This window comes from Lissotriton vulgaris, unplaced genomic scaffold (genome assembly GCF_964263255.1).
Source record: "Lissotriton vulgaris unplaced genomic scaffold, aLisVul1.2 SCAFFOLD_784, whole genome shotgun sequence".
In the NCBI taxonomy this organism is placed as follows: domain Eukaryota; kingdom Metazoa; phylum Chordata; class Amphibia; order Caudata; family Salamandridae; genus Lissotriton; species Lissotriton vulgaris.
The window spans coordinates 4,305-30,710 of record NW_028244872.1 but is presented as its reverse complement, the minus strand read 5'-3'; the positions used below and the strand labels follow the sequence as shown (position 1 = coordinate 30,710).

General features: G+C 45.3%; 1 protein-coding gene across 1 annotated transcript in view; it reads right to left on the bottom strand.

Annotated features, from left to right (window-relative positions):
* Positions 1–23,786, bottom strand: part of LOC147666698 (uncharacterized) — a 271,906-nt gene extending 248,120 nt beyond the window's left edge. The window contains exons 1-3 of the mRNA XM_086948957.1: positions 23,585–23,786; positions 18,398–18,694; positions 11,968–12,216 (exon numbers count right to left, since the gene is read on the bottom strand). Of these exons, the coding sequence (XP_086805083.1) occupies positions 11,968–12,216; positions 18,398–18,694; positions 23,585–23,687 (649 nt within the window). The 5' untranslated portion in view covers positions 23,688–23,786. The remainder of the gene's footprint in view (positions 1–11,967; positions 12,217–18,397; positions 18,695–23,584) is intronic.
* Positions 23,787–26,406: the final 2,620 nt, after the last annotated feature.

Sequence of the window (26,406 nt, the reverse complement as noted above, 5' to 3'; positions counted from 1 at the left end):
TGTCTTTGTTTCTCTTCTCGCTCCTCTCGGAGCCGCAAGTGTTCCAAAGTTATTTTTTGTTCCGCCAATTTGAGTTCTCCATCTAAACGAAGTCGAGCCAGTTCCAATTCATGGAGCCTGCTTTTTTCCCGTTCTCGGACCTCCTCTGGGGAGAGACCCGATCTTCTTTCTTCCGTCGGTGTGGTGCTTGTTTCGGGTGCCTCGAGGCTTTGGTTTTGGGGTACGGCCGTCCCCGTCTCCGCCCAAGATTCCAGGGCGTTTTTGAAGTCCTCTTTCGTGCTCAGTCCTGTGGTAGCAATGCCTAGTTCTATGCAGAATTGTTTTAGTTCTCTGTGGTTGTATTCTTCTAGTTTTTCCATCTGGAATTTTTCCGTGGTTCCGCTCTCTTTTGTTGACATTGTGGTTGTGTCGTGGGGTGAGTTACTCTCTGTACGATTATGCGTTGGTTCGGATCGCGCCGCTGGCCGAGTACAGGGGGAGAGGCCTCCGGTGAGGGCCGTCTCCGGCGATCGTACAGACAAGTAACTTCCCCCCCACAAATGGACACCACACAAGGATGAGATCTACACACTTTATATAAGGTTCTTGAGGCAAGGTTATCAACAATACAGTGGGGTCAGGACCACTGTTCCCACCAACGTGCGCGCGTGGGCGCGCGCCCACGTCTGTATCATGAAGCGCGCAGACTTGTGTGATGAGCGCGCACACACACAGCACTTCAATCAACAACATTTGCGCCTCTGCTTTTAAAAAGCGAGCAGCGCGAAAACCGGGTGTTTCTTTATGCTTGCTTTTGTTTAAAGTATTCATGTTAATTGCAGCGCCGTCACGAGCTGCAATTAACATGAACACTTTAAACAAAAGCAAATAATGTGCCCATCACTCCTCAGCTGCGCTCTATTAAGTAGAGAAATGCAGCAACTCTACAAACACAGCGTGTGCTTTTCACGTCGTGTTTGTAGAGATGCTGCATTTCTTTTCTTAACAGAGCTGGGCGGCGGGGTGATTGTGGGCCTTTGTTAAAGTTTTCGGGTTAATTACAGCCCCAGACGGGCGTCGGTGATTAACCTGAAATCTTTAACAAAGCCCCACAATCACCCCGCAGCCCAGCTCTGTTAAGAAAAGAAATGCAGCATCTCTACAAACACGACGTGAAAAGCACACGCTGTGTTTGTAGAGTTGCTGCATTTCTCCACTTAATTAAAGGGTGATCGTGATACATTGCATTCTGCAAAAAGCACAATTTAACTCGGATATCATATTAAGATTTTAAAATGAGTGAAGAGAATGCAATAAGGAACAATTGGTTTTACCTAGGTCCCTAAAGACATGTAACACACCTGAAATCAGTCAAATTCGGGGTGTCAGTTCCAGGAAAGGATGTTTGAGGCCAGACATTGAAATCCTCAGAGAAGAGTGTACCGAGTGAGGTACCTCCTGGCATAAAAAATTCATGTTCCACAGGCAGATAGTTAGAATTATTCTAATTATGGGAGATCCATCTGCATAAGTGCAGGGACTCATGAGACAAAGTATTGGTTATTGTAGCACCCCATTTGATTTACAGAACAATATGTAATGGCCTTGTTTGGCGGTGCCTAAACAAAACCCAGTGGGTGCAGGATACTGGCAACAAACCTGTGCCCACATTAATTTGGGGTAGGGTGAATATCCAAAGTGTGCATCACCTGACTCAATTCTAAAGTCACTTCTCATCTTGACCACTCGGACCCTTCACTTGCTCGGTTTGCCCTCCCAGCTCTTTTCTCCATGAAGACTGAATACTGAGGGACATATTTACAAGCGGATACTGCCACCAGAACGTCACTTTTAGCGACGTTCTGGTGGAAATATGCCCTTCTACATATTTACAAAGCGGCGTTAAGCCACTTTTTGTGGCTTAACGCTGCCTTGTAAATAAGGCCCCTTAACACAAATCACTTATCATTAAAGGGCCGTGCAACGATCGTTGATGTGGGTCTTCCACCGCAATACCCATTGCTTTTGACGCTGCCTCAGATTTACAAAGAGGTATAAATCTGAGGCAAAGCCAAAAAATAAGGCTATGCAAGAGCAGCTGTTAGAATGGCAAAATGAGGAGAAATACCTTTATTTCTCCTTGTTTTTGCTTTTTCTATGTGTACTGCATTCTGCAGAATATATAGAAAGAGCCAAATGCCATTAATAATTGTTTCTGTGCGGGAAGGTGTCCCTAACTAAGAAGGGTGGAAGGTTGGTTAGGTCTTGCCAAGATTTTTAATCTTGCCAAGATGCAGGTCTGAGCAGATGGCAGCTACAAGTGTGTAAATGACTGATCTATCTGTCGGGAGTATTCTCTTCACTAACACTTGCTTCCCTTCTCTTTTTGTAACTCAGGGGCAGCAACATTGTTGTGGTGCCACCATGGCTTTAAGTTGAAGCCTTTTCAATATTACACACAGGCCATAGTTGCTGCTTATTTATCTTATGCAACTAACAACCATTGACAAAGCCAATAGTCCTTACTTGTAGGTATGATTTATTTATTTTAAGACTTTTATATAGCGCGAACTAGACCCGAGACATTGGGTATCAGAGCGCTTTACATGAGCACCAGTTTTGTTACAGCACACATTTTTGTTAGGCATGGGGAAATGAAGTGATTTCCTCATAATCGTTGTTGAGACTCGAACCCGGTTCCCCAGCTTCAAAGTCGACCGCTCTAGCCATAAGGCTACATCCTCTCCGCCCTAGCAGTCTAAAGGCGGTTTGACCAAGATATCTTCACTTGAACATTTTACTAATTTTTAAGACATCAAAAGCTCAATCGAAATAGCAAGAAAAGGCACAAGGTTAAGAGCAATTCTATATAAGGGTCAGAGAAATTCATTCATAGGGAGCACTCCCAGGGAAAAAAGATTATACTATCTCCCTGCAGATCACCAAGGTCCCGATCTACTAATCAATTCTCGTAAGCAACTGCCTTTTATTACCGACTCTGATTGGGTCATACTCTCGAAAGCCCCGTATAAGACACACTTGTGATAAAAAGCTGTCTATCGTGCTCCACACACACACAAACATTACAAAATCCCTCTCTCTTTCATATTTATTTTGTTTAATAGCGCCACTCATACCAGTGTAAGGTGTTAAGCACTTTACCTCGCATACACATTACACAGAGACACTCAATCATAGTGTGTAAATCAATGTTTAGGAAATGTTACATAAGAGAGAGGAATAAAATGTATTTTCTCAACAGAGCTGGGCTGCTAGGGTTTTAAGCAAACGTTTGTAGTGATATTTGGTACTGCACACATGCGCGGTGTGGTTCCTGGCGCACATAGCCACGGCTGAAGCGCACAGAGACCCTACACTGCCGCACACAGAGGAAAAAAATTAGAGGGAACATTGGTCAGGACACGAGGATCCTCCCAATTCTAGTCTCTGTAGGGAAAGGGGTAGCGGGACAGTCTTGGTACCGGTCTGGTACAGGGGCGGCAAGAAGGAGCTCACAATCCTCGAGCTTAGGGGTCTGCAAGGTCGGGCCGCGGCAGCGCCAGCAGGCTAGGATGATAGTTCTCGGCAAGGAGGGCCGCGGCAGCGCCAGCAGGCCAGGACGAATGCTTCACAACGAGGGCCGCGGCAGCGCCAGCAGGCTAGGATGAGGGTTTACGTTGCAGAGGGGCCGCGGCAGCGCCAGCAGGCCAAGGCGATGGTTCACAAGGATGGGCCGCGGCAGCGCCAGCAGGCCAAGACGAAGGTGCACGTTGCAGAGGGCCGCGGCAGCGCCAGCAGGCTTCAGAGATGGGTTCACAAGGCAGGGCTGCGGCAGCGCCAGCAGTCCGTCAAGGATGAGTTCTTCTCGGTGTCTCTCGACTCCAGGATACAACTGCCTTCCTGCTCTGGAGCTGCCCCAGTTATAGGTCTGGTCTCCTTTGATGTCCGGACCCTCGCGCTTGGAGGTCGGGAGGTCCGGGATGAGGGAGTCCAGACACCCAGCAGGGGGGTGGAGCCAGCGCCCGGGGAGGCCGGGGGCGATCGACACCTGGCGGGGGAGAGCCATCGACACTCCTTCTCCCATTGACCTGCCAAGTGGTCTCTTCACCTCCTGGGTGGATGGTGGTGCCTCGATGTCGGGGCCTGGCCAGGCCCAGGGTTGGGGTCGAGCCGAGGCCACGCGGCCTCGTGATGTAGTGTCCAAAGATGGCGGCTGGGCCGGGGCAATGGTGCTGACGGGGGCCCGGGCCAGCCGATACTGGGGTGTTCGGGAGCTGGAGTCCCGTTGGGGACGGGTTGCGGGTTGCCTCGGTGGGTTGCCGGGATGGTTCTTTCTGGGGATACAGGGAGAGCCGGTGTCCGGGCCCTATCATGCGGAGAGGGAGCGGGCCTTCCACGAGGCCTGTCCAACAACCAGCTGTTAATAGAAGCCTCCGTTTTAATGTTGGTGACTTCAGTGAGGGGCCTGGTATTCTCAAGACAAGAGTTAAATTTTATAGGGTCCAGATTTTTCCATTTTCTGGAAGGTCTAAATTCAGTAGGGGTCGAGGGGAAGTTGGACAGACAGCTAAGAGTGACAGAAAAGGTCACCAAGTAGTGGTCTGACCATAGAATGGGTGGGGATAGGCTGCACACAATGGATTCAAGGTTGGAGAGGATGGGATCAAGAAGGTTCCCAGCTTTGTGGGTGGGGCCAGAGTTGTGTAAGATGATATTACGAGCTGCGAGGTCCTGAAGAAGATTGGAGCTAATCGGACAAGAAGAGTCATTAAAATGTAAATTAAGTCACCAATAATCGTGAAATTCGTGGAGTCCTGAAGTAGAGGGGCTATATACTCAGGAAAGGCCGTGGCCCAAAAGCTAGCAGGGCCAGGCGAGCGGTAAATGAGTATCCCAGAGAAGGTGAAATTTGGAGATAACAGTAGTTTAAAGTAGCCCGCTTCGCTGTTCGGTATGTCAAGGTCCTCCCATTTGCAGGAGTAGAGTCTGTTAAAAATTATGGCTATGCCACCACCCTCTTTCCCCACTCTGTTTTTACCTACATACGTGTAGTCATCAGGGAGGGCGGATGCAATGGCCTGGGCTAAGCTGGACCGGCTGGCTCCCTCGTTTCAACAATGGTTAGCAATGCTGCTAGCCAATTTTAATTTAGAAAAGGGCGAGGAGACTTGGCAAGTCCAGTTTTTTTGCAAACCCAGCTCTGTCATGTGCATTATCACTAGATCGTCAGCGTATAGCAGTCATGGTATGTGCCCCCCCCCCCGCCCACCTAAGGGCTTAACCCGCCAGCCTTACATAATGTATTTGGTAAGTCAGAAAGGAACAAAGAGAATAGCAGTGTGGCCAGGACACAACCCTGGAATAATCCATTCTTTATCTGGCCCAATTCAGAAAGTGCATTTCCTGAATTATTGAGAGTACCGTTTTATTGATTCCAAGCAGCATCAACATATTCCACAATAGTCTACCATCTACCAAATCAAAGGCGGCTCAGAAAACGACAAAACAGCAGAACAATCTACCTCGCAATTCAACTGCCTTTTTTGCTATTGCCCATAAACTAAGACAATTGTTGAGTGGCCCTCTTTGAAGCCGCCTTACTCTATCGGTATCAAGTTATTCTGTTCTACCCAGGCCTTTAATACGCCTAACAATATCTTAGAGAATACTATCTCCCCCACAACCAGCAAACTTAAAAGGCTATAATTCTGGGGCTGTGTTGTGTCCTCCTTTTTATATATTAGTCTAACTATTGCCCCTTTCCAGGAAAATTCCGGAAGTTATAATATTTTGGAAGGTGACATTTCAAAAGCTTGCCCACCAATCCATGTTATTTTTTAGTATAATTGCAGGTAAGTTATGTGGCCCTGCTGCTTTTGTTAGTTTTAGAGATGGGATTGTTTCTTTTATATTTTGGAAAGAGAAATACGGCTCTATTTCTTTCACCTCCTTAAACCTTTTTTTCCCCCAGACTCTCATCTGTGAGAAGTTGGCCTGGCATATGCTGTCCACTATTCTAGTGGGCACGTTGCACCAGTCCAAACGACCCTTATTGCTGGTAGGTTTAAAGACAACCTATATAGAAAACTATCCTAGTGGTAGCTGTGGAGAGCAGCCTTCAGGCTAAGTCTTGACGGAATGTAAAGAAGCAGTTTTACCAGTCTATAATCTTAGGAATGACCAAAAGAAAGGAGAACCACACCAGGTATATATATAAAACATATGTATTTATTCTAAACGCATCCCTCTAGTCTCTTTATGAGGCTAGAGGCAAAAGTACATTCAGAAAACTTATTTAGCACACAGTAAATGAGCACAATATATGTTGAGCCTTAGGGGCGTACCAAACCATATATTAAGAAAGTGGTTTAAGAGCCACGACTGGCATAGAGATAAGGCCTAGAGCATTTAGAACAGCTGGGGCCACCAGGAACCACCCAAGGTAGTGACACAGGGGATCAACGGGGACGCGTGCAGTGTCTAAACACAGCCACGAATCACTGTTAACTTCTATAGGGAAAGTCGCAGTTGGAATTTTAAAGGTGAAGGACACTTAGAAGAGGACTTGGAGCAAACCCCTTTAGAACTAGGAGGTTCTAGAGTCAACACCCACAGGAGCACCAGAATACTCGAGTTACCTCACCCAGGGAAGCCGGGTGCATAGGTGTCTTTTTGTGTCAGGTTTCGTCGTTGATTTCAATGGAGAGCTGCTGCAAAGTGCTGCTGGCGTCCAAGTGAAAAGTGTCCGGGTGGATCCAAGGGTGGATCAAAGATGTGAAGAACCTGAAAGCAGAGGGGACAGAGTCTGGGTCACTTGCCAGTGACCAGGTAGGCGAGGAGAAGATGCCCACCGATGTTGGGTGATGAAGGTGAAGCTTGACTCTTCAGCTCCGAGGACCAGGAGGCGTCGAGGACGACCAGGAGCTGGATTTCAGCTGTCCGATGAAGGATGCCGAGTGCTGTGGTGTCGGTTTCCGGATTGGATCCAACAAGCCTTGGAAACAGCAACAATAGCAGAAAGCAAAGCTTGGCTTCGGTGCAGACCAGGATGGTCTGAGGGACTCACCTCTTGGTAGGGAGTCAGGGCACGTCTGGAGCAACCAGGAAAGCCCAAAGGAAAGACGAGTTAACTTCTTTGGGACCCACCAGTCGACAAACCAAGGATCGCGAAGGGGCCTCAAGCAGAAATGCTAGAAGCGGGCTCACGGAACACTCAAGGAGTGTAGGCCCACAATATTCAGTGCAGATGGTGCTCGGGCTTGGACTACAAGTAGCCCAATGCACAACTTTGGGAAAGCTCGGGAAGTCGATGCACTAGCAAATGTGGACGGTGTCCAGGAGTTCCGGTCCCACGTCACTCGTGAGGGCTGCGGGTCTCAGCTTTGCTGGGATCTCATGTTAGCCTCTGAGAAGTCTGGAAGTCCATGTCCTGAGTCACGAAAAAACTTCGGGGTCCAGAGGGAGCCTCGGAAATGCAGACTGGCAAGATGCTGCATGTTGCACTCCTTGACCCCAACGGAGATTCTACCGTCTTCTAGTCGTGTAGAATGTCGAAGTTCCAGGATATATGTTGCAGAGTTTTGTCCATGTGTAATCTAAAGTCCTAAGGACTGGGGTCCCATATTTATACTAGGTTAGGGGGTTGGGCACACTCTGGGGACCCACCTATGGGAGGGTCTGGGTAGAGGGGTGGTTACACCCCTTTCCCTTTGTCCAGTTTCACGCCAGAGCAGGGGTTGAGTGTCCCTGCAACCGGTTTGAACTGGGGTATGCAAAGGGAAACCAAGTGTCACCCCAGCACTGTCTGAAAAGCATTCTCTGAATGCACCCACCCAGCCCCAATACACTAAAGACTGTCTGGGAGGTGGTTACACCTCCCTATGACAGGAAACCTATTGTCCAGGCCTCCCCTGCTGGAGTTTCGTCCAGCAGCAGGAGGTCAGATCCGTGTCTGTGGCATCCATTTTGTGATGCAAGGGCTCTTTTAAAACTATTACCGGTCAGATTAGTGTGTACATGTCTCTCCCTCTAGAAGGGTGGAATTCTACCCCCGCCGCCAGGACTGGCGAGGGATAGGATTCCAAAGTGTTTGACACCAAACACGACATGTTTCCATGGAGCCATTCTAAAGTCAACATTTACCACGAGGTTATAATGCACTTAAGAGTATATGGTCTGGCTGTATCACAGAACAGCTTCAGAGAATAGGCTCCGAAAGCTGCAGAGGAGCCCTACTCATGCATGGCCACCCTCTCATACAAAACCAAGCACTCTGCCTTCAGGATTGGTAAGGCATGCCATAGCAGCGACTTATAGGTTTATATGTGTCAGTGATTTAAAGGTAGATATAGGTAACCTATATCTAAGTAAGGGGTGCGTACACCACCTTACCCAGGCTGCAAGTGCAGACCTGTTGTGACATTTTGGAATGCTTCCCAGGGGTGGCATAATACATGCTTCAGCCCCTGGTAGGCCTCTGGGGTACCTATGCCCTTTGTACCTAAGGTACCATATACTAGGGACTCACAAGGGTAACCCAGTAACCAATCTGGAGTGTACCTAATGTACATGCAATCATTTTAGAGAGGGAGCAGCTAAGCTGGGGTCCTGAATAGCAGGGCCCCAGCCAGACAAAAGTCAAAAAACAGTGAAACACCAGCAAAAAGTGGGGGTAACCATAGTAAACAGATCCTACTCTCCTGCACCTCAGTTATCATTTTTCTCACTTTTTCGGTTGAGTGGTGATGCACTATTTTTTGGAGTAGTTTGGTGATCCAGCATGCTCTGTACAACTAAAAAGATAGATGTGTACACTAATATACATATATTTTATGGAATAATTTAGCTTAGTTCCATTGCCCATGTCCTGAGGAGGCCAAGAAGAATTCAAAGGCTGAAACGCGTACACATCGACAATTGATTGAGGAGTCCTTATAAAAACAAAAAGTGTGATTTCAACCGTTTGTGGCACAATAGAGCAAAATGAAAAGAGGCTCCTTTTCCTATGTGCTCAAAAGACTACCTCTAGGTGTATAACTCAGAATTAATGAGTGAACATTGGTTATATAAATATCAGTTGGGTATTGGCAATGTGAAGTTGAGTTCACAATTGTTGTTGTGTTGTTTATAAATGTATTTGGTATGTACTTGTGCTTTTGAATGTTATATATGATTTTTGTTCACAAAGATCAGCCCCATGGCATAGGTGTGCTTTAAAGTAATTTGGACAATATATTTGTATAGGATTGAAAACTGATGATAGGGTAATTAAATGTTCCCTATGATAAAATAAAAAACAAGATATTAATTCCTCCGTACCTATCTTTTTTGCATGCAATAGTGTTCTATACTTAGGTGTAGGAGGGTAATTTGGGTAACCCCCTTGTGTATTTGGTATAACAAAATCTCAAGACAGCCAATCTACTATACCAATCTACCTGTTGGAGGTGACCACAGGAGGACTGCGATATGCTACACATTTTATTCCGATGTTCAATTTTGAATGAATATTGGTCTTCCATAATTGCCTCTCTACACAGTGCTATACATGTATATATTCCTTCAACGGAAATATGAGTTATTGATCTAACAAACCATACAAGACTAGCTATTGCACAATTTGTATATTAAGACATTGGAGAACACCACTAGGTCCTACACAAGATGAATGGCTTATTGAAATGCATAAACTGCATAATATGAAAAACTCAGTTAGAGATTGCCGGACAATGTTTTAATTTTCATCCAAATGTGGAACCCCTTTCTAGCTAATACATATTCTATTTCTGGTAATAATTCTGGTATTTCAGATGTTCCTTCTAATTAGGAACTACAATAAGGGAGTCCCTTTCTTTTTCATCTCCTTATTAGTTCATTATCATCGTTATTTAAACTCATGCTGTTGCTGTTATCATTAGGACTGTTGATCCATTAGCCATTAACACTGTTATTTTACATCTTTATGATATTATCTCCACTATCTTCCAATTATCTATAATATATGGTTTAATATATGTTGTATACGATCTACATCATCTCTTCCCTTGTCCATCTTTCCTATTTCTTCCTTTCCAGGTTTTATGAGTATCTCAGATATTGTATATTTTGATATCTGTATTATGTTTTTTGTTTAGAAATCTGAGAAATTAACATTTCATAGTATTTTATTGTGTGGCCATAATTGTATTTATTGTTTATTTATTTTTATTTATTGTTTATATAGTGACGTATTTCTCAATATAAATATACAAACAAAAAAAGAATACTACATCTATTAACTTAATGCTAGTTCTTAACTTCTGCTACCTATTTTGAGCCTTATGCTAATTCCCTGTAAATGATTTATTATTCATGATTTTAAACTACCAGGGCCGGATTGGCCGTAGCGGGCACCGGGTGTTTCCCTGGTGCACCGGAAGGTTGGGAGCTGGTTTCGGAGAGGTGGGGGCTGTTTTTGGTACAGGGAGCCAGCTTTGCAGCAGTGCTGCAATATCGGCCCCCTGAACCAAAAGCAACAGTGTTTCCCACCAGCACCCTCGTCCCCCTGCGGTCAGTCCCACTTTATTGCCTGGGCCGGTTTGTGTTCCCAGTCCGGCCCTGAAAACTACCCATATATTGCTTCCGTTTATTTAACGTATGTCTTTAATTAAACCTTCATGGTTTCTATGTTATACTGGTAACAATAAGGTTTGTTTAATTGATTCTGTTACTTGACTTGCTGACTAAAAACCTAATCTATTTATGGTGACATTTCCTTGTATGTTCTTGAGAATACCAGTGTGCGTGGGCAAATTATCTTTAGATGATTATTCCACTAAAAACAGAGGGAGCATACACTTTCCCATTGTGTTACAGTTGGGTAAAATCCTCTTGTTTTATCACTGATGTGAAAACGGTGCACAAATAGATAACAGGCCAGATGTACGAAACTTTAGAGTTCGCAAACAGTCCAATTTGCAGAATCGGGAAGTTTACGACTGCTAAAAAGCATTACTGCATGTATAGAGGCTCTTTTTGCGATTTGTTAACCTTTTACCGAATCGCAAATAGTGTTTAGGGCGTCCCTTCCAATTACTGAATAGAAATGGTATGTGTGAATGTTTTACAACCGGAATATAGTCGCAAAACATTCACATTTACCCGATTCTATCAAGGAGGTGATAACCCGTTTGCAAAGACACAAGAGTCCCCAGAGGACCCCTTACCCTTTGAGAATGTTTGTTGGTAAACCTATTTTTCAAGTTCAGCAGTGGTACCTCAGCCCACTGCCTGCTCTTAAAAAATGAACAGAAAACTTTTCATGTTTCTTTTTGAAATGCATCCCCTTTTCCTTTCAGAAAATGGGCTGTATTTTTGTAATGCTTTTTTTAAAGCAATCGCAGACATGGTGGTCTGCTGATCCCAGCAGACCACCATCTCAGTGAATTTCTGCCGTTCCCAATAGGCCACAAAGCGATACCTACCTCATGAATTTTAATGAGGTAGGCCTATTTGCAACCCACTGGGAATCTCAAAATGTGTCTAAGACACACTTGTACATATGTGTTTGCGATTTCTTTATTGCAAATCCCAAAAATTTGCAATTTTGGAAATCGCAAATTGACTTTTTTACATCTTTTTTGTACATCTGGCCCTTAGACTCCAGAGCTTATCCTAATGGCTTCCAATGGGAATTAGAAATACACAGCAATTACAGTGTTTCGCTGCAGCCTTGTGTTTTGGCGCCTCCAGTGTAATTTGGTGTCAATCTTACTGTGGAAGCCCCCTTTCTCCCAGTGTAGGACAAAGCTATCCAATGGTGTCCATCGCCAGCACCAGCAGGTTGCACGATGATACCTCGGCTTTGTTAATATGGTCATCACAGAGCGGTCGCGTGTGCAGCGCCAGGCCAAGCCCACAAAAAACTAAAGCTACAAATGCTTTCTGAAAACAGGCTTAAAGATCAAATTGCATTAATATCATTGGAAAATTTGAAATGTTGCACCTCACCGGGAGACGTCAGATTGATGGTGGCGTTCCGCTGTCCCAACACGCCACACACCACGCTGCATTGGTAACAGCCACATGCCACGCCTCGATGTATGCTCAGTGTGTGATTGTCAGTTAATAGATGGGATTCCGGCAAACTAGATCCATCTCTGGTCCAAGCAATAGAACCCCCACTGCCGGTGGAGTTGCAATAGAGAAGAACCCCATTCTCCGAGGAAATGCCCGCAATGGAGACATTGCAGACAGGATCTGAAAACAAACAATGAATGGATGATAAATGGGTATCCATAGCAAAATGCTCAAGTATAGTCTTCTTGTAAAAAAAATTAATGTCTTTCTACTCGTATTTTATTCTTTGCAATGGAAGTTTCAAACAAATAATCAAGACCTATAGAAGTCTAGCTTTCATCCCTAGTCGCACGATCTTCCTAAATTGCTAACAGAGCGACATAAGATATTCAAAATGATGACAAAATTCCACTGATTGGATACTATTGTACTTAAACACCCTGTCAAAATTTGTAGGGATGTGATCAGTTTATTTATGGATTCAGTTTTTTTGTATAGTGCAGAAATTATCCCAAAGGGAGTTGGATTACTTTACATATGACTTGTGAGGAAAGCATAAGCATTTGTAGGTCAAGAAATTTAGATTAGATGAGCATTATAAAACAGCCTCATGACATGCAAATGAAGATCTTTTTTGATAAACAAGACGTAGGCCAGGGTCTAATATATACATATAAATTACGTACACATAGATTTTTGCTTTTTTTACTGAAAAAACACAAAGGTTAAAGTCAGGTGTGATAAGAAAGTTTTTTTTAAAAAACCTTAGGCATTCGCTGAAAAAAACAAAGGTTAAAGTAACGTTATAGCTAGGTGAATTTGTCAGTGACAACATTAATGTTTTGAACTAAAAAAAAACAAATATGGAAATTCACTGGTTATAGTTACCAGCACGAACTATAACTTGCAACCCTGCACACTGTTATGACCTCACATATGACATCACCCATGCCATGTTCTATGACATCATTTATGGCATCACTGATGACAACACTGATGGTATCAGCCAATAAGTTTGGGTATTTGTTTTATAGTTGACATAGTGGTGGGTAACTATCATATTACTTTTCTTCCTAAATTTCGACAGCCTTCGTCCAGCTAATGGGTGTAAGTTTTTACAAGTCACGTGTGCTCTTAATACATAATAGGTGTGTAGATGTACTGTATATGTCTAAGTATGACTATATCAACTTAACATAGAATAATGAGTGCATCAGGCACTAACCTATGTACATGTGCTTGTTTTTCTTCCGAAGATGTGTTATCTGTAAAGGTTTCACAACAGTGTGAAGGCTGCAGGTGGTATGATGTTTAGCACCTTAAGACCTTGATTGTTGTAAGTGAAAAGTCACTCTTTGAACACGTTTTGCACAGAGTGTACACTGTTCTAAGTAGGTATTTTTTAATTCTCTGTGATGTATTTCTCATTAGAGTATCACTGTCTGCAAACAGTGTGGTTCTATTTATATCCACTTCATTTCTCAATGTAGGTTAAGTGACTGTCAGGGTTTTAATACAGGTAAAAAGTGTCTGTAGTAGGGCATTAGTTATGTAACAGGTGGTTCATAGTTAACTTGAATTCTGCTACGTATGGTACAGGGTCAATGTTGCAAATAACAAATGTGTGTTAACCTAGGAGGTTGTATGTATGATAGCAGTAAAGACGCTTCATATTATTATTAAGCTATTTTGCATTTACTTCCATAGATCTTATGGTATTTTCATTTAAAGAGCAATGTGTACAAAAGAAGCTTGGATGATGTCATCAGAAATATCAATGATGTCATAGGAGATGTCATCAGTGATGTCATAAATGATGTCATAGAACTTGTTGTGAGTAATGCCATATGTGAGGTCAAAGCAGTGCATGGTGGGTGTGCAAGTTATAGTTAGCGGTGCTAACTAGAACAGGTGAATTTCTGTGGATTTTAGTTCAAAATGTTCATGTTTAAACTGACCTTCACCCAAATATAATGTTACTTTAACCTTTGGTTTTTCAGTGAATTTCTACGTTTTTTTTTTTAATGAAACAGATTTATCACATCTGACTATAAAGTTACTTTATAAAGTTCTACGTTTTTTTAACGTAAAGTAATATTTCATTACAATACGTAAATCCAACCCCGAAGGTAGAGGGTGATAACTGCATGGTCTGGCATTACAACCAGGCCCTGCAGCCAACCCTACCTGCAGACAACCCCACGCTGCACACAGTAGATAAAGCCACAGACCCCATCCACCCTGGAGACCCCATCCACCAGGCTCTTTCTTTTTCTTTTTTTTTTATAGGGGAAGGGGGCTGCGCTGCAGTTATCAGCCCCAGAGACCCCATCCCCTGGGGTCACTTATTTAAATAAAGGGGAGCTGTGTAGCCAGGGGCCCAGACACATTTTGATGGGGAGGTGGGTGTGCGGGACCGCCTCCCTGAGCATATTTTATCCCCAGGGACCCCATCCTCTGGTGTCCGGCAACATTATGAAGGGGAGGAGGGTGTCCGGGACTCCCTCGCCGGGCTGATTTCGGCCCCAAGAATCCCATCCCCTGGGGCCCGGAAACATTTTTAGGGGAAGGGAGGGCATGCCGCCCTCCTCTCCGGGCAAATTTCAGCCTGGGGAACCCATCTCCCAGGCCCACCACAGTGACGCTGGGGGCCACAGAGGAGCCCCAATGCCTCTGGGACCCTAGCCGGGACTCTCGCAGACCAAACTGACAAAATATGCAAATATTTATCTCAACAAAGATAGCTGTCAATGACTCAACTCTTTTGATAGTCTCCCATGATATTCTGAAATCTGGAAGTTAGCAGCAGATGTTTCTTGCAAAGCCTGGTTCCACAATGTAATGGTCAGTGATGCCTTATCGTTGTGGTTGTGCCTATAGTGCACATAGATTTTTTACCACAATTATTACCATCACCGCAATTACCACTTCTGCATACATACTGGTCTGTGCCATCGAAAGGTTCAAAGATTTGCTATACCCCGGCCCTAGGTAGTCAAGGGTGAGTCGCTTTGGATGGGTACTTTGTTGTTCTACCAAAGGTGCTCATTATCTAAAGTTACACTCTTTTGAAACCCACAGTCTGGAGCAACATCTGCATATCCATGAGAAGAGCCCAACCGCTGCCCCAGTTTAGGAGTTGAAGACACACCTCTTCAAAGTACATCACACAACAATATAGATCACATATAAAGCGTCCATAAACATCTCCCTTTCCTATCACGCGCTGACTTTATGCTGGTCATTGACCTTGTAAAGCGTTCACCAGCCTTTTGGCACTAAGTTCTGGCTGTGTGCCACAAGGACGGTGTTCGTCCGTTGCAAACACAGGAAATGGTGGAACGTGGGTTTGGTATAATTTTACACTATAGCCTGGTGTGAAATAGTGTGCACGTGGAAACGTGACTATGCTCCTGGGGGCATGACCACTCCAGTCGGTTACTTTCTTTATTGTTCACATTTATCTTCTGTCCACATCGTTATGTACCGCACTGTGCATACAGAGCAATCTGCACATTGGTGGCCAGATGTTCCCAAACTTGGAAAATGCAGGTACTTTGAGTTTCCTACTGAAACTTCACATTTTGACCTTTATTTCCAAAATAGCAGAGTGGATTATCACCAAAGTAAGACAAGATACTCAGTGACCAATAAAGAAATGGGGAAGATCAAACCCAGTAAGCATACACGGCAGATAGAACTGTTCATTGCTCTCAAGCAATCTATGGCTACAAAAATTACGGTCCTCGACTTCCACTAATATTTCAAGCTGTTAATATCTAACAAAACCACACCTACTTACCCCCAACAATCCTCCAAGCTACTACCACAAAGGAAATGCATATATCAGCAAAACACCGTGAGATGATACCAAAGCCAACGACAACCCTGGAGTCAAGTCCTTAAAGGCAGCTATAGGTGTCAGGCCAATGGCTAAAATGGGATGTCCCAACCCCTCCTTTCTTTATCTTGTGGGCAGTGTCGATAGGAGGTTTTGATAAATAACCAACGCCGGCGGTGGGAAAACCAAAAGAAGTACCCAACAGGTCACATCCAGCTCTAAGATGAGGGGATTTGCAGAACACAAGTAAATAGTAACTGTTTTAATTTTCCCTTGTCCGCAAAGGCGGTTGCTCTTTCAAGTGCAGACCTCCCGACTGTGGAATTGCCTACCTCTGTCACTTAGGTGCACGACCTACTCATTTTCAGAAAAAGACTGAACACCTGGTTATTCCAGCAACAGCTGTAAGCCTCCCTCCTTATCTGCATAGCTCAGTAGCCTGTCACGAGGCTTTGCAGCGCTGGGACAATCTCGAGTAGCCGCGCGCTTTACAAATACCAATTTAACATAACATAACAATTTAACATACTTTGAGCTGGGCGAGTGCCTGGTGAGGATGGAGAATCATCAATAAAATAGGCGGCATAATCAATAAAAAAAAAGCTGTCTTGAGACGGAGTACAAGTTAGGAAACCACGAAAGATTATAAAGAATCTGAAGGTAAAAATATAGTCAGGCAACGCAGGAAGGCTCAGAGAAATGGGGCGAAAGATTCCATGGCTCACTTCTACAGTGAGAACTTTGTATAATACAATAAACAATGGAAATCACACTGTGTCCATAAGGTGGCGGCATTGTTTTACAGATCATGAGACAGAAACTAATGCAGCATCATATACCATGCATCTTAATACACCCTTTGTGTTCTAATGCCATCCGATGTGGCAGGACAAACCAAAGTACACTCTAAACCAGGCTTATCCATCTCCAACGCGCAGCCCGTGAGCTGCTGGTAGCGCTCACGCTGCCTGTAAGTAGCTCTCCTGTGTGCAGCCCACGTCTGTGAAAATAGAATCTTTTTCTTGTTGAGTTATTGTATGTACGCCACAAGTGCATCTTTTCAGAACTCAAAGGCTGATGTTTGGCGAAAAAATGCAGATTTCCCAAAATATATTTGTTAGCCGATTTTCAAGCATTAAATCATTTGGGAAGACATTACTAAAAGGATTACTTTTGTGCCACGGGCATTGCAGTGTTGCTGTTATATACGAACCATGTAGAGGTATTCCAAATTGACAACGCTTTTTGTCGTTACTGCTGGCAACCTTGGCTGATGCACCGAGGTGATCGGTTCTAGGAATCTTGCACAGTAGCAGCTCCTGGAGGGAGTGCTGCTGGGAGATGAGGCGGGGAGGGGCAGGGTGGGGGGTAGTAAATTCCAGCAAACGGCTGAACGGAGGTAAGTACATACAATAATAAAACAAATTAAATTGTGCACGCTACAATACCAAATGGCGATGCAGCTTGCGCAATTTGATTTGTTTTATTTATGTGCTTACCTCCATTAGGCTGTATGCCGGAGTTTACTACCCCCCACCCTGCCCCTCCCCCGCCTCACCACCGGCAGCGCTCCCTCCAGGAGTCACTACTGATCTTGCATAAGGTGAGGATGTACGTTGTTATAACGCATGCTTTTAGCACGCATGCTGTAACAACACAAGTTTTAAAACGCATTCCATGACAACGCATTACACTAAGGGGTGTTGGATAGTGAATATTTTAATTTACTATTCCAACACCAGTCTCCGTTGACACTAGGGAAGGGATTGGATAGTAAATTAAAACTATTCCCTATCCTAGAGCGCCCCCCAGTGTAATGCGTTGTAATGGAATGCGTTTTAAAGATTGCGTTGTAATAGCACTGCGAGCTAAAAGTTGCGTCCTAAACGACGTTTCCCATAAGGTGATCACTAATGTAAACTTGTATGATATGGTCACTATTACAACACTAAGATTAGTAGCTCGCAATGATCTTCATTTGACACAAGCAGCAATGCCCACACAAAAAGGTGAAGACCCCTGTAACAATGACATACTGATATTATGACTAAACTTGCTGTACCAGGCAGGAAAAAAAACTCGTACAGTCACTTGCTGAATGAATGAATGAATGAAACAGCATGTATAAAGCGTATGGCTACTCCACAGAGTGTTGCGGTACTGGTAGGTATCACCCTACTACTACCTACGGAACACTTCATTTCAGAATAGCCAGGTTTTGAGTTGCTGAAGGAAGGTTTCCACGAGTTTATTAAGAACAACAGAGCAACAAAGCATTTAGCGTATGCACATTATGCGGCACGAAGAAACAGGAGGCTTAAAAATACAAGATGGAGGTGGGCCTAGCTTAGGCCCATGGTAAGAAACGTGCAACTTTTTTGTTGGTAAAAAGCATTCAGGTCACTAAGCAGATAGTATTAATTCAGCAGAAATCAGGGAAACACTACTGTGGATTACTGTATTTCTTATACTCTGCACTTAGCGCATCAAATGCTTCAACGGCCACAGTTCCCTACTTACCAACAACACGTAGATCGTAGTAACGAGTCGGCTGTTCGTCACACTGTAATCTGTAGAAGCCAGCATCTTCAGAGAGAACATTCTGTAATAAGAAGGAGCCGCTGCACGTCGGTTTCACGCGGCTTCTGTAGTGGTCGAAGACTTGGTCAGGGCAGGTACGTCCGTCTGAATAAATCACGTCCTTTCCTTGTAGAGCGGACTTGTCTTTACCAAGAAAGCTCCATTCACAATAGTGTGTAAAAGGGCCAGCGGAAAAGGAAGCGCTCTCTCCCCTGGTTCCAAGCACTACTTCTGCGCCTGTAACACAAGGGAGAACAGACACATGTCTTAGTGACAATATCGGCAACACTTCTCAGTTCTCATACAGCAACATACATAAATAAACCACAGGACACCTTCTCAGTTCTCATACAGCAAAATACATAAATAAACCACACAACACCTTGTTAGTGGAGAAAATTGCTGCAGGTTTATTTGGGAAACATCCATAACAATGCGGGCATTACCCCGCACTGCTATTACAACGCTGCTATTACAACGCAAGTTGTTACAACGACTTGCGCTGGAGGGCGCTGTAGGATAGGGAATAGTTTAATTTTCTATCCAACACCTTCCCTACTATCAACGTGGGCTGGAGTTGGAATAGGAACTTAAACCATTCCGCTATCCAGGGCCCCCCAACGCAAGTCGTTGTAACGACTTGCGTTGTAAAAACTGTGTTGTAATGGTATGCGGGGTAAAAAGCCCACGTTGTAATGCCGTACAACCGGTTTATTTGCAAAACAAATATGCCAACATGGTGGGTTATCTTACGGGCGATCCAAGGGGAGGCCAGCCCTTATGCCGCCTGCCCGCCTGATGAGCCAAATTACACAGTGGCCGTCGCCAATCGGTGGTTACCAATATTGGGAAGGGCCACCCGTTCCATCAGTGGACCGCCAGTCCACGCACTTACGCCCCCCAAAAGGGGCGGAGCGTTCCAGGCAGCCCCTGGTTGCTCAGGCCCTCAACCGCACGTAGGACTAACGGGGCGCCGTCGCTCCAGCAGGCAAGAGGCTGCACAGTGGGCGGGGGAAGGTATTTGTACCATTGTCCTTCCCCCTTCCCCCCCGTAACCCCCATCCCCCCGTCACGGCCGGAAGTGACGCGGCCTACTGACCCCCTGGTCCCTAGACCAAGGAGCCTGGTATGCTGACTCATGTGCCTTCCTGTGGCACTAAGGCGGCCGCCCTGTTAGGAGGGTCCCCTGCGTGGACCCCAGGCAGCCTGGCAGAAGCTCTCACTGCACGCCCAGAAATGCCTGTACATGGAATGAAAGTGTCACCCATAAACATTCAATTGTCACATGAACACACCAAACAATTGGATATGACACACATAAGCACACAGAAATCTTGTCAGCTAGGTAGGCACGGTCTTCGGTGGAATGCTTGCAAGGCGGGGCCTTGACAGTACGACAACGGCGTGGACTTGGGCGACAGTGTGAAGTAAATGACGCAACATCGACTAAAGGTACACTTCCGTTTCCCTCCCCGGCTCCACTGCCGGCCGCTAGGACGTGCAGCGTGTGTTTCGCTTGCTGGGTCACACGGCGGGTGTTTGGTTCTCTCTCCGCCAGGCTCAGTCATTAAGATGTGGAAACTGTATGGGAGGTTGGCACCGTGCCCGCTCGCTGCATTACTAGAAGCATTTCTCGATTTCCTCCTAGAAGTCAGTCAAGCAGCGCCTAGACACCGTGTTGACTGGATGACGTGCTATAATCCTCTGCTAATAAACACACTGAAGTGCCACTCTCAGATACTGAAATGAGCAAAGCTGTTAATTTGAAGGGTTAGTGGTTATGATTGATAAATCAAAATGAAACCTAACTCGAGAAAAAACAGAGGCTTCCAGCCAGAACACAAGTGGAAATCTGCCCTGCGGTGAAAGAGTTTGTATTAAAATATTTCTGCTGGCTGATTGCCATCACCAAGCACTTGTAAACACACTCCCAGCACAGTTAACAGGTTCGACTGATCAGTCATCACTGATATCCAGCTACTGATGCAGTGACATTCGCTCTCTTTCCTGTTTCCTAGAAAACAGCTTTCAAGCTTGCCCAGCACAGCTGAAATAAACGAAGGTACTACCCTCACAAGGCATGTTTATTGTGCCTTCACACTTGTTCTATGGCCCTATATAAGCATGTAAGAGCACTGCAACTGTTTTAAAGCAGTTTCTTGATCATTACATTAAAAACAGGCACTGGCAAAGCCAATGGGTCTCGTCTATGCAAAAGTTATTGGCTTTGCCGATGTGTTTTAGCAATGCTGAACACCAGCGGGCCTGCTGTTCGGCATGGCTGAAAGTTAGTGCCGTGGAGGAGAGTGGCGTGGTGTGTCTCAGAGTGGAATGGTGAAGAGTAGACTGTCGTAGAATGGAGTGGCACAGAGTCTCGTGAATTGGAGTGCCAAAGAATGGAAGTGCGTACAGTAGAGTGGAGTGGCTTAGAGTGCTGCAGAGTAAGATGGTGTAGAGTGCAGTGGCGTAGAGGGCAGCAGCACAGAACTCTGCAGTGCACAATGCAGGGTCGTAGAATGCAGTGGCATAGATGAGAGTTGCATAGCACAGTTCCGTGGTGCAGAGTAGAGTAGAGTGGTGTTGAGTACAGTGGTGCAGAGTGGCCCAGAGATCAGTAGCATAAAGTGGTGCAAATTGTGGTTGCATGTTTGAAGGCTGCTCTGTGTGCCATACTCTGGTTCCACTCTTGTTCTTATGTCCTACGGATGCAAAGCGTGAGTTTTGAAATATTAAGAGTACCTACTACAATAACCAACTCTTTTGGCACACTGTGGGCAGAGCCGTTCTAAGGCAAGGGCGAAGTGGGCCCCCGCCTTTCAGGGGCCCTGATAGAGCCAGCTCTGTTCTGCAGAGTGTTGCATTACCTTGAATAATTCTTAAACAGACTATTTTAAATTCTATTTAGCTTTAATTTAATTTTAATGTGGGTGATGCGTTAAAGTCTATTATAGACATTTTACAGAGAAATGTTGAGTTTATGTTTGATGCAACATCCATAAAAAATAAATTAAAAAAGTTTCTTTTTGATCATAACAGGACCCAGAATATGAGAAATGAGACTGTGGCATAGGGATTATTTGCAGTAATATTAGTGAGCTGCTGCTGTGTTACAATATTGAAAACACAGGTCACTATCCCTGAATATTAAATGTAAACACATTTAGAATTTGGACCAGTGTGCGTGTGCACCGTCACTGACCCGGCCAAAGAGGGCGCCAAATAGATGAAAGTTGATCACCAATCCAAAGCTGTTCTGAACAGGGGCCCCCAAAATACCTTCAGCTGAAGGCACCCAAAGTCCTTAAGGTCGCCCCGGATTGTGGGCAAAGGGTAGGCGTAGTTTCGCTGCTCACCAGATGGTATGTATGTTATGTAGTGAATAACGGCCTCCAGGAAATAGGGACTGAAATCAATCAATCAATCAATCATAGACATTTATAGAGCGCTCTACTTACCCGGAGGGTCTCAAGGCGCTAGGAGGGGGGGGGGGCTGCTGCTACCCGAACAGCCAGGTCTTGAGCTTCTTCCTGAAGGCGAGGTGGTCTTGGGTCAGGCGCAGGTCGGTCAGGAGGGAGTTCCAGGTCTTGGCGGCCAGGTAGGAGAAGGACCTTCCTCCTGTTGTCGCTCTTCGGATGCGGGGGACGGCGACGAGGGCGTGACTGGCTGATCGGAGGTGTCGTTTGGGAGCGTAGAAGTTGATGCGGTTGTTGAGGTAGCTCGGGCCTTGATCGTGAAGGGCTTTGTGTGCGTGGGTGAGGAGACGGAAGGTGATTCTCTTGTTGACCGGGAGCCAGTGCAGGTCTCTTAGGTGTCCGGAGATGTGGCTGTGTCGTGGGACGTCGAGGATGAGTCGTGCTGAGGCGTTCTGGATCCGCTGGAGTCTCTTCTGGAGTTTGGCGGTGGTTCCGGCGTAGAGGGCGTTGCCGTAGTCCAGTCGGCTGGTGACGAGTGCCTGGGTGACAGTCTTCCTGGTCTCGGTGGGGATCCATTCTACAGATGGAGCCCACAACTAGAATTTGAGGATAGCCAATCAGCAGATATATATATATACATATTTACATGCATACACACACACATTCTACAACCGTAAAAGTCAAGTGAATAAAGAAACTAACTATATACCAAATACAATTTAGAAATCCCACTACAAACCGGTTGTAGTTTTCACTCCTAAATGGTATGACTAATAAAGATCATTTTTTTCGTCATTTTTGCTGCGATCATTTTCATATCATGTCAAATCAGAGCCCGGGCTTCAAGTTTTCTCTTTCTTAGGCGAGAGGAGTTTTGGAAGCAGACAGCTCGAGCGGTCTTATTACTCTCAGCCTTTTACGCCTCAAAGGAGGGCGAGGCTGGGGGGCGTTGAAATCAACAGGAATGTCACATTATTTGAATGTATAGATGAAAAATGCATGCATACATGTGTGTGAACATACATGTATATGTCTGACAAGGTAAATCTTATATATACACACACACACAGGTTTATACACAAATATTACGAAGTATAAATGTGTATGTGTGTAGATGTGGGGGTATGTGTATAAATGCATTTTTAGACTAGTTAAGAAAAAAAAGTTCCACTTTTCCCTTCACTGACTCAGGCGCGCAACGCCCAATGGGCTCGAAGGGGTTCATACATATAGATTCGGAATCCGGAGTAGCGTGCGACTCGCCGTGATGCGCGTCAACACCTCGTCAGCCCTAGTAAGCGCTATATAACCAATTTACAACACACACACACTTCAGTCGGCCTTTCAGTACACTTACATTTTTTTTTTATCAAGGAGCCATTTTAGAGCGTCCCAACTTTCGTAAACTCCCGGAACGCTTTTAAAAGACAGCCTTGGGAAGTCCCTTCTTAGTATTAATACAGGGCTCGGCCTGCAGCCAGTAACGCGGCTAGAAGCCGCTGCTAAGCCAGCAGCGCTACCTCTATTCAACAATGCAAAGTCTAAGCGGACCAAAGATCTAACCGCAATCGGATCTGGCTTCTGTGGTCTGGGGTCCAAGCCTCGAGATTACCCGAGTGAGCTACCTCGGAAGCATGAAAGGCTGATTCAGAGGGGTGACACTCGGGGAAACTTCGCAGCATGTATGGAGCCCACCGAGCTCTCTTGCCTGTACCTTGTGGCGCCCCTCTGGAGGTGTCCCCTCGCCTGTCGTCCGTGTAGCAGGGAGTGTAGAGACAGCAGCACGCCACCAGCAGCAGCACCAGTGGCCCAGCCATAGATAGCGCCTCGGAGGACAGATCACAAGTATAGCGCACAGAGTTCGGTTTGTAGGCGCTCTTTACTCCAAGCGCTTCGCTTCGCCCTGTCCATGCAGCGCGCACCTACAGTCTGCGCCGGAGACACCGCGGGCATGTCTTTTTATCTGTGGGAGGGGCAGTGGGGCTGGCAGGGGGGCATCACCCACGCCCCTGCCCCGCCCACGGCTACTTAAAGCGCCTCTGGCGTGCAGCGGAAGTTCTATTATGGTTCATGAATGATCAGGAGGTGGCCTGGCGGGGCGGTCCTGGAGGCGGCGCTGCAGCTCATCCAGCCCCACACCTTGCCCAGATGTTAACCCAGAAGGAAGTGGATTCATGACTTGGCATTGAACTCCTGGCTTGTGTTGCGCGTGCCAGACACAGCAACCACCTGCCTGGGCACTCACAAACTTTCTCTGGGGTGGGGGAGAGGGGGGCACTTCTAGAAGACCGCACCAGTGAGGGCGGGGCGGGGTGGGGGCGGGAGGGAAGGGAGGATGCCAGTGGGAACGTCATCCTCCGTTTTTATTTTTATTTATTTATTTTTAATGAGATGTTTTATATAGCGCGAACATTACTCGAAGGTGACAGAAGAACCAATTGCGTTACATATCGATGGCCCAATCCTTTTCAGGCAGCGCAGTGAGAATCTGGAACTCTCTCCCGCCTCAGCTCCGGACTACCTCCTCCTCTCAGGCCTTCAAACGGGACCTTAAAGTTCTCCTCCTCCAAAGGCACCTCCAAGTCTAACTCACACCCTTGCCTTCGTTTGAAGGAAGACCTCCCATTACTGGAAAGTCTTTTGGCCAGGAGAATGGTCTTCCTCCCCAGTGTGTTTTGATAGTTTAAATGTTTAGTAATATCCTAATCACCTGTGTATGGTACCCTTTTGGAACTTGCACACGTCACTTTTGTTTTATAACACACTGTTCGCTACCTCACACATTTTGTTTGTTTTAGATACTTGCACAAGTGCCTCCATTGCCTACGTAACGTTTGTTCTTGTGATGGAGTGTCTGCCTTTTATTGCAGTACTATTCTTCGACTTGTGTTTTGTACATCTTTGTAACCTGCACCCATTCACTTTTTTTTTTTCTCATGTAATGCACCGACTGCTACCTCATGTATTTTTGGTTGCTCACTAGTGTCACTTTTGATCCATGTAACGTATTGTATGCATCTGTATTTTGTTCTTGTATTTCATTATTGGTCCTTATGTGAAGCGCTCTGACACCTTCGGGTAAAGTCCGCGCTATATAAAATTGCATAAATAAATAAAATAAATAACATAAGGATTTTGGATTACATGAGTTACATAAGAGATACAAACAGAAAACAATTACAAATGTACAAGTTGTAAAGTCACTCAAGGAAGAGATACAAACAGAAAAATTCAAAATCACATAGGAATGGTAATAAGTACAAAGGTCTACTTCATATACTAGTGGTTAGAGTTCTATATATATATACATATACAAATAGTAAATTCACTCATAATTAAATTTTAACAGCGATTAGGCTTGGACAATTATATATAACATATTTACATATATATATTTATGAGTTACAGAAGCATAGGGAAAAAGCCGGCTAGGGGAGAGAAATTCAGGGGAGAGAGGAAAGGAAAAGGGGGTAGAAAGAGAGTGAGGGAGAGAAGAGGTAGGTGAGGGGGTCACGAGTGATGGGATCAGGGGCATCAGCGTTATTCACAAACGATGAGTAGATCCGTGTAGAAGATAGACGATCCAAAGGTCGCCCAGCTACAGACCAGCTGACCGGAAGTATGGACTAAGGTCCCTAAGATGGCGGATAGGACAAGAGTGTCTTTAGGAGATGGTCCCAAAATGGCGGGGTACATATGAGTCCTAGTCCAAAAGTTGCACTCAGGGGTGAAAGTGGTGGGCGCCATGTTTAAGGATTCTCTCCGCTCCCCTGGCTTCCCAGGGGTATTGCTGGTAACCCTGGCTTCCCCTTCACTCACCGCCTCCGGGCTCCCACAGAACATCGTGATGTGCCTCCAAAACACCCCTCGCCGCCAAAGCGGCTCCCTAGGGCCTCCTGCGCCATTGCCAATAGTCACTCTCTCTAGACATTACTAGACAATGCTGTATTTCCAAAGCAGATGTAACTACAAGGAGCACATTTTAATATATTTTTTTTATCAGACAATAGCAATCTTAAGAGGGATCGCACAGCAATTTTGAATAACAAGATATTCAGCAGAGGACCATTGCAGCACAGGCTTCAGAGTCTAAAAAATAGGTACGTTAAAGACAGAAACACTATGAACTTACTTTACATTTCATGTCAGCAATTCATTTTCTGGAATCTGGTACCAAGTCTGAAAGGGCAAGCCTTAAGAGCTGATCCTGACGGACGTCAGGTTCTTTTTTTTCTTTCAATCAAGAGATTTGTTTCTGTCTCAGGTGGAAAGGGTGGTTTCCCTCTTTGGGGTTCCGGTTTTGGGATCAGCCAAAAGAAATCAATATTGATGCCATCTCAGACATTTCAGTTTCTGGCTTTTATGGGAGATTCTTTGAAAACCACTCTATTCCTACTGTACAAGGAGATCAAATTCATCAAAAGGAGATTCAGAGAGGTCTCAAGGTTAAAAGCGTTTCACTAAGAAATGTTAGCTGGCAATGTGGGTCTGTGGTCTGCATCCATTCTGGCAATCTTCCCAGCTCCATTGCATTTT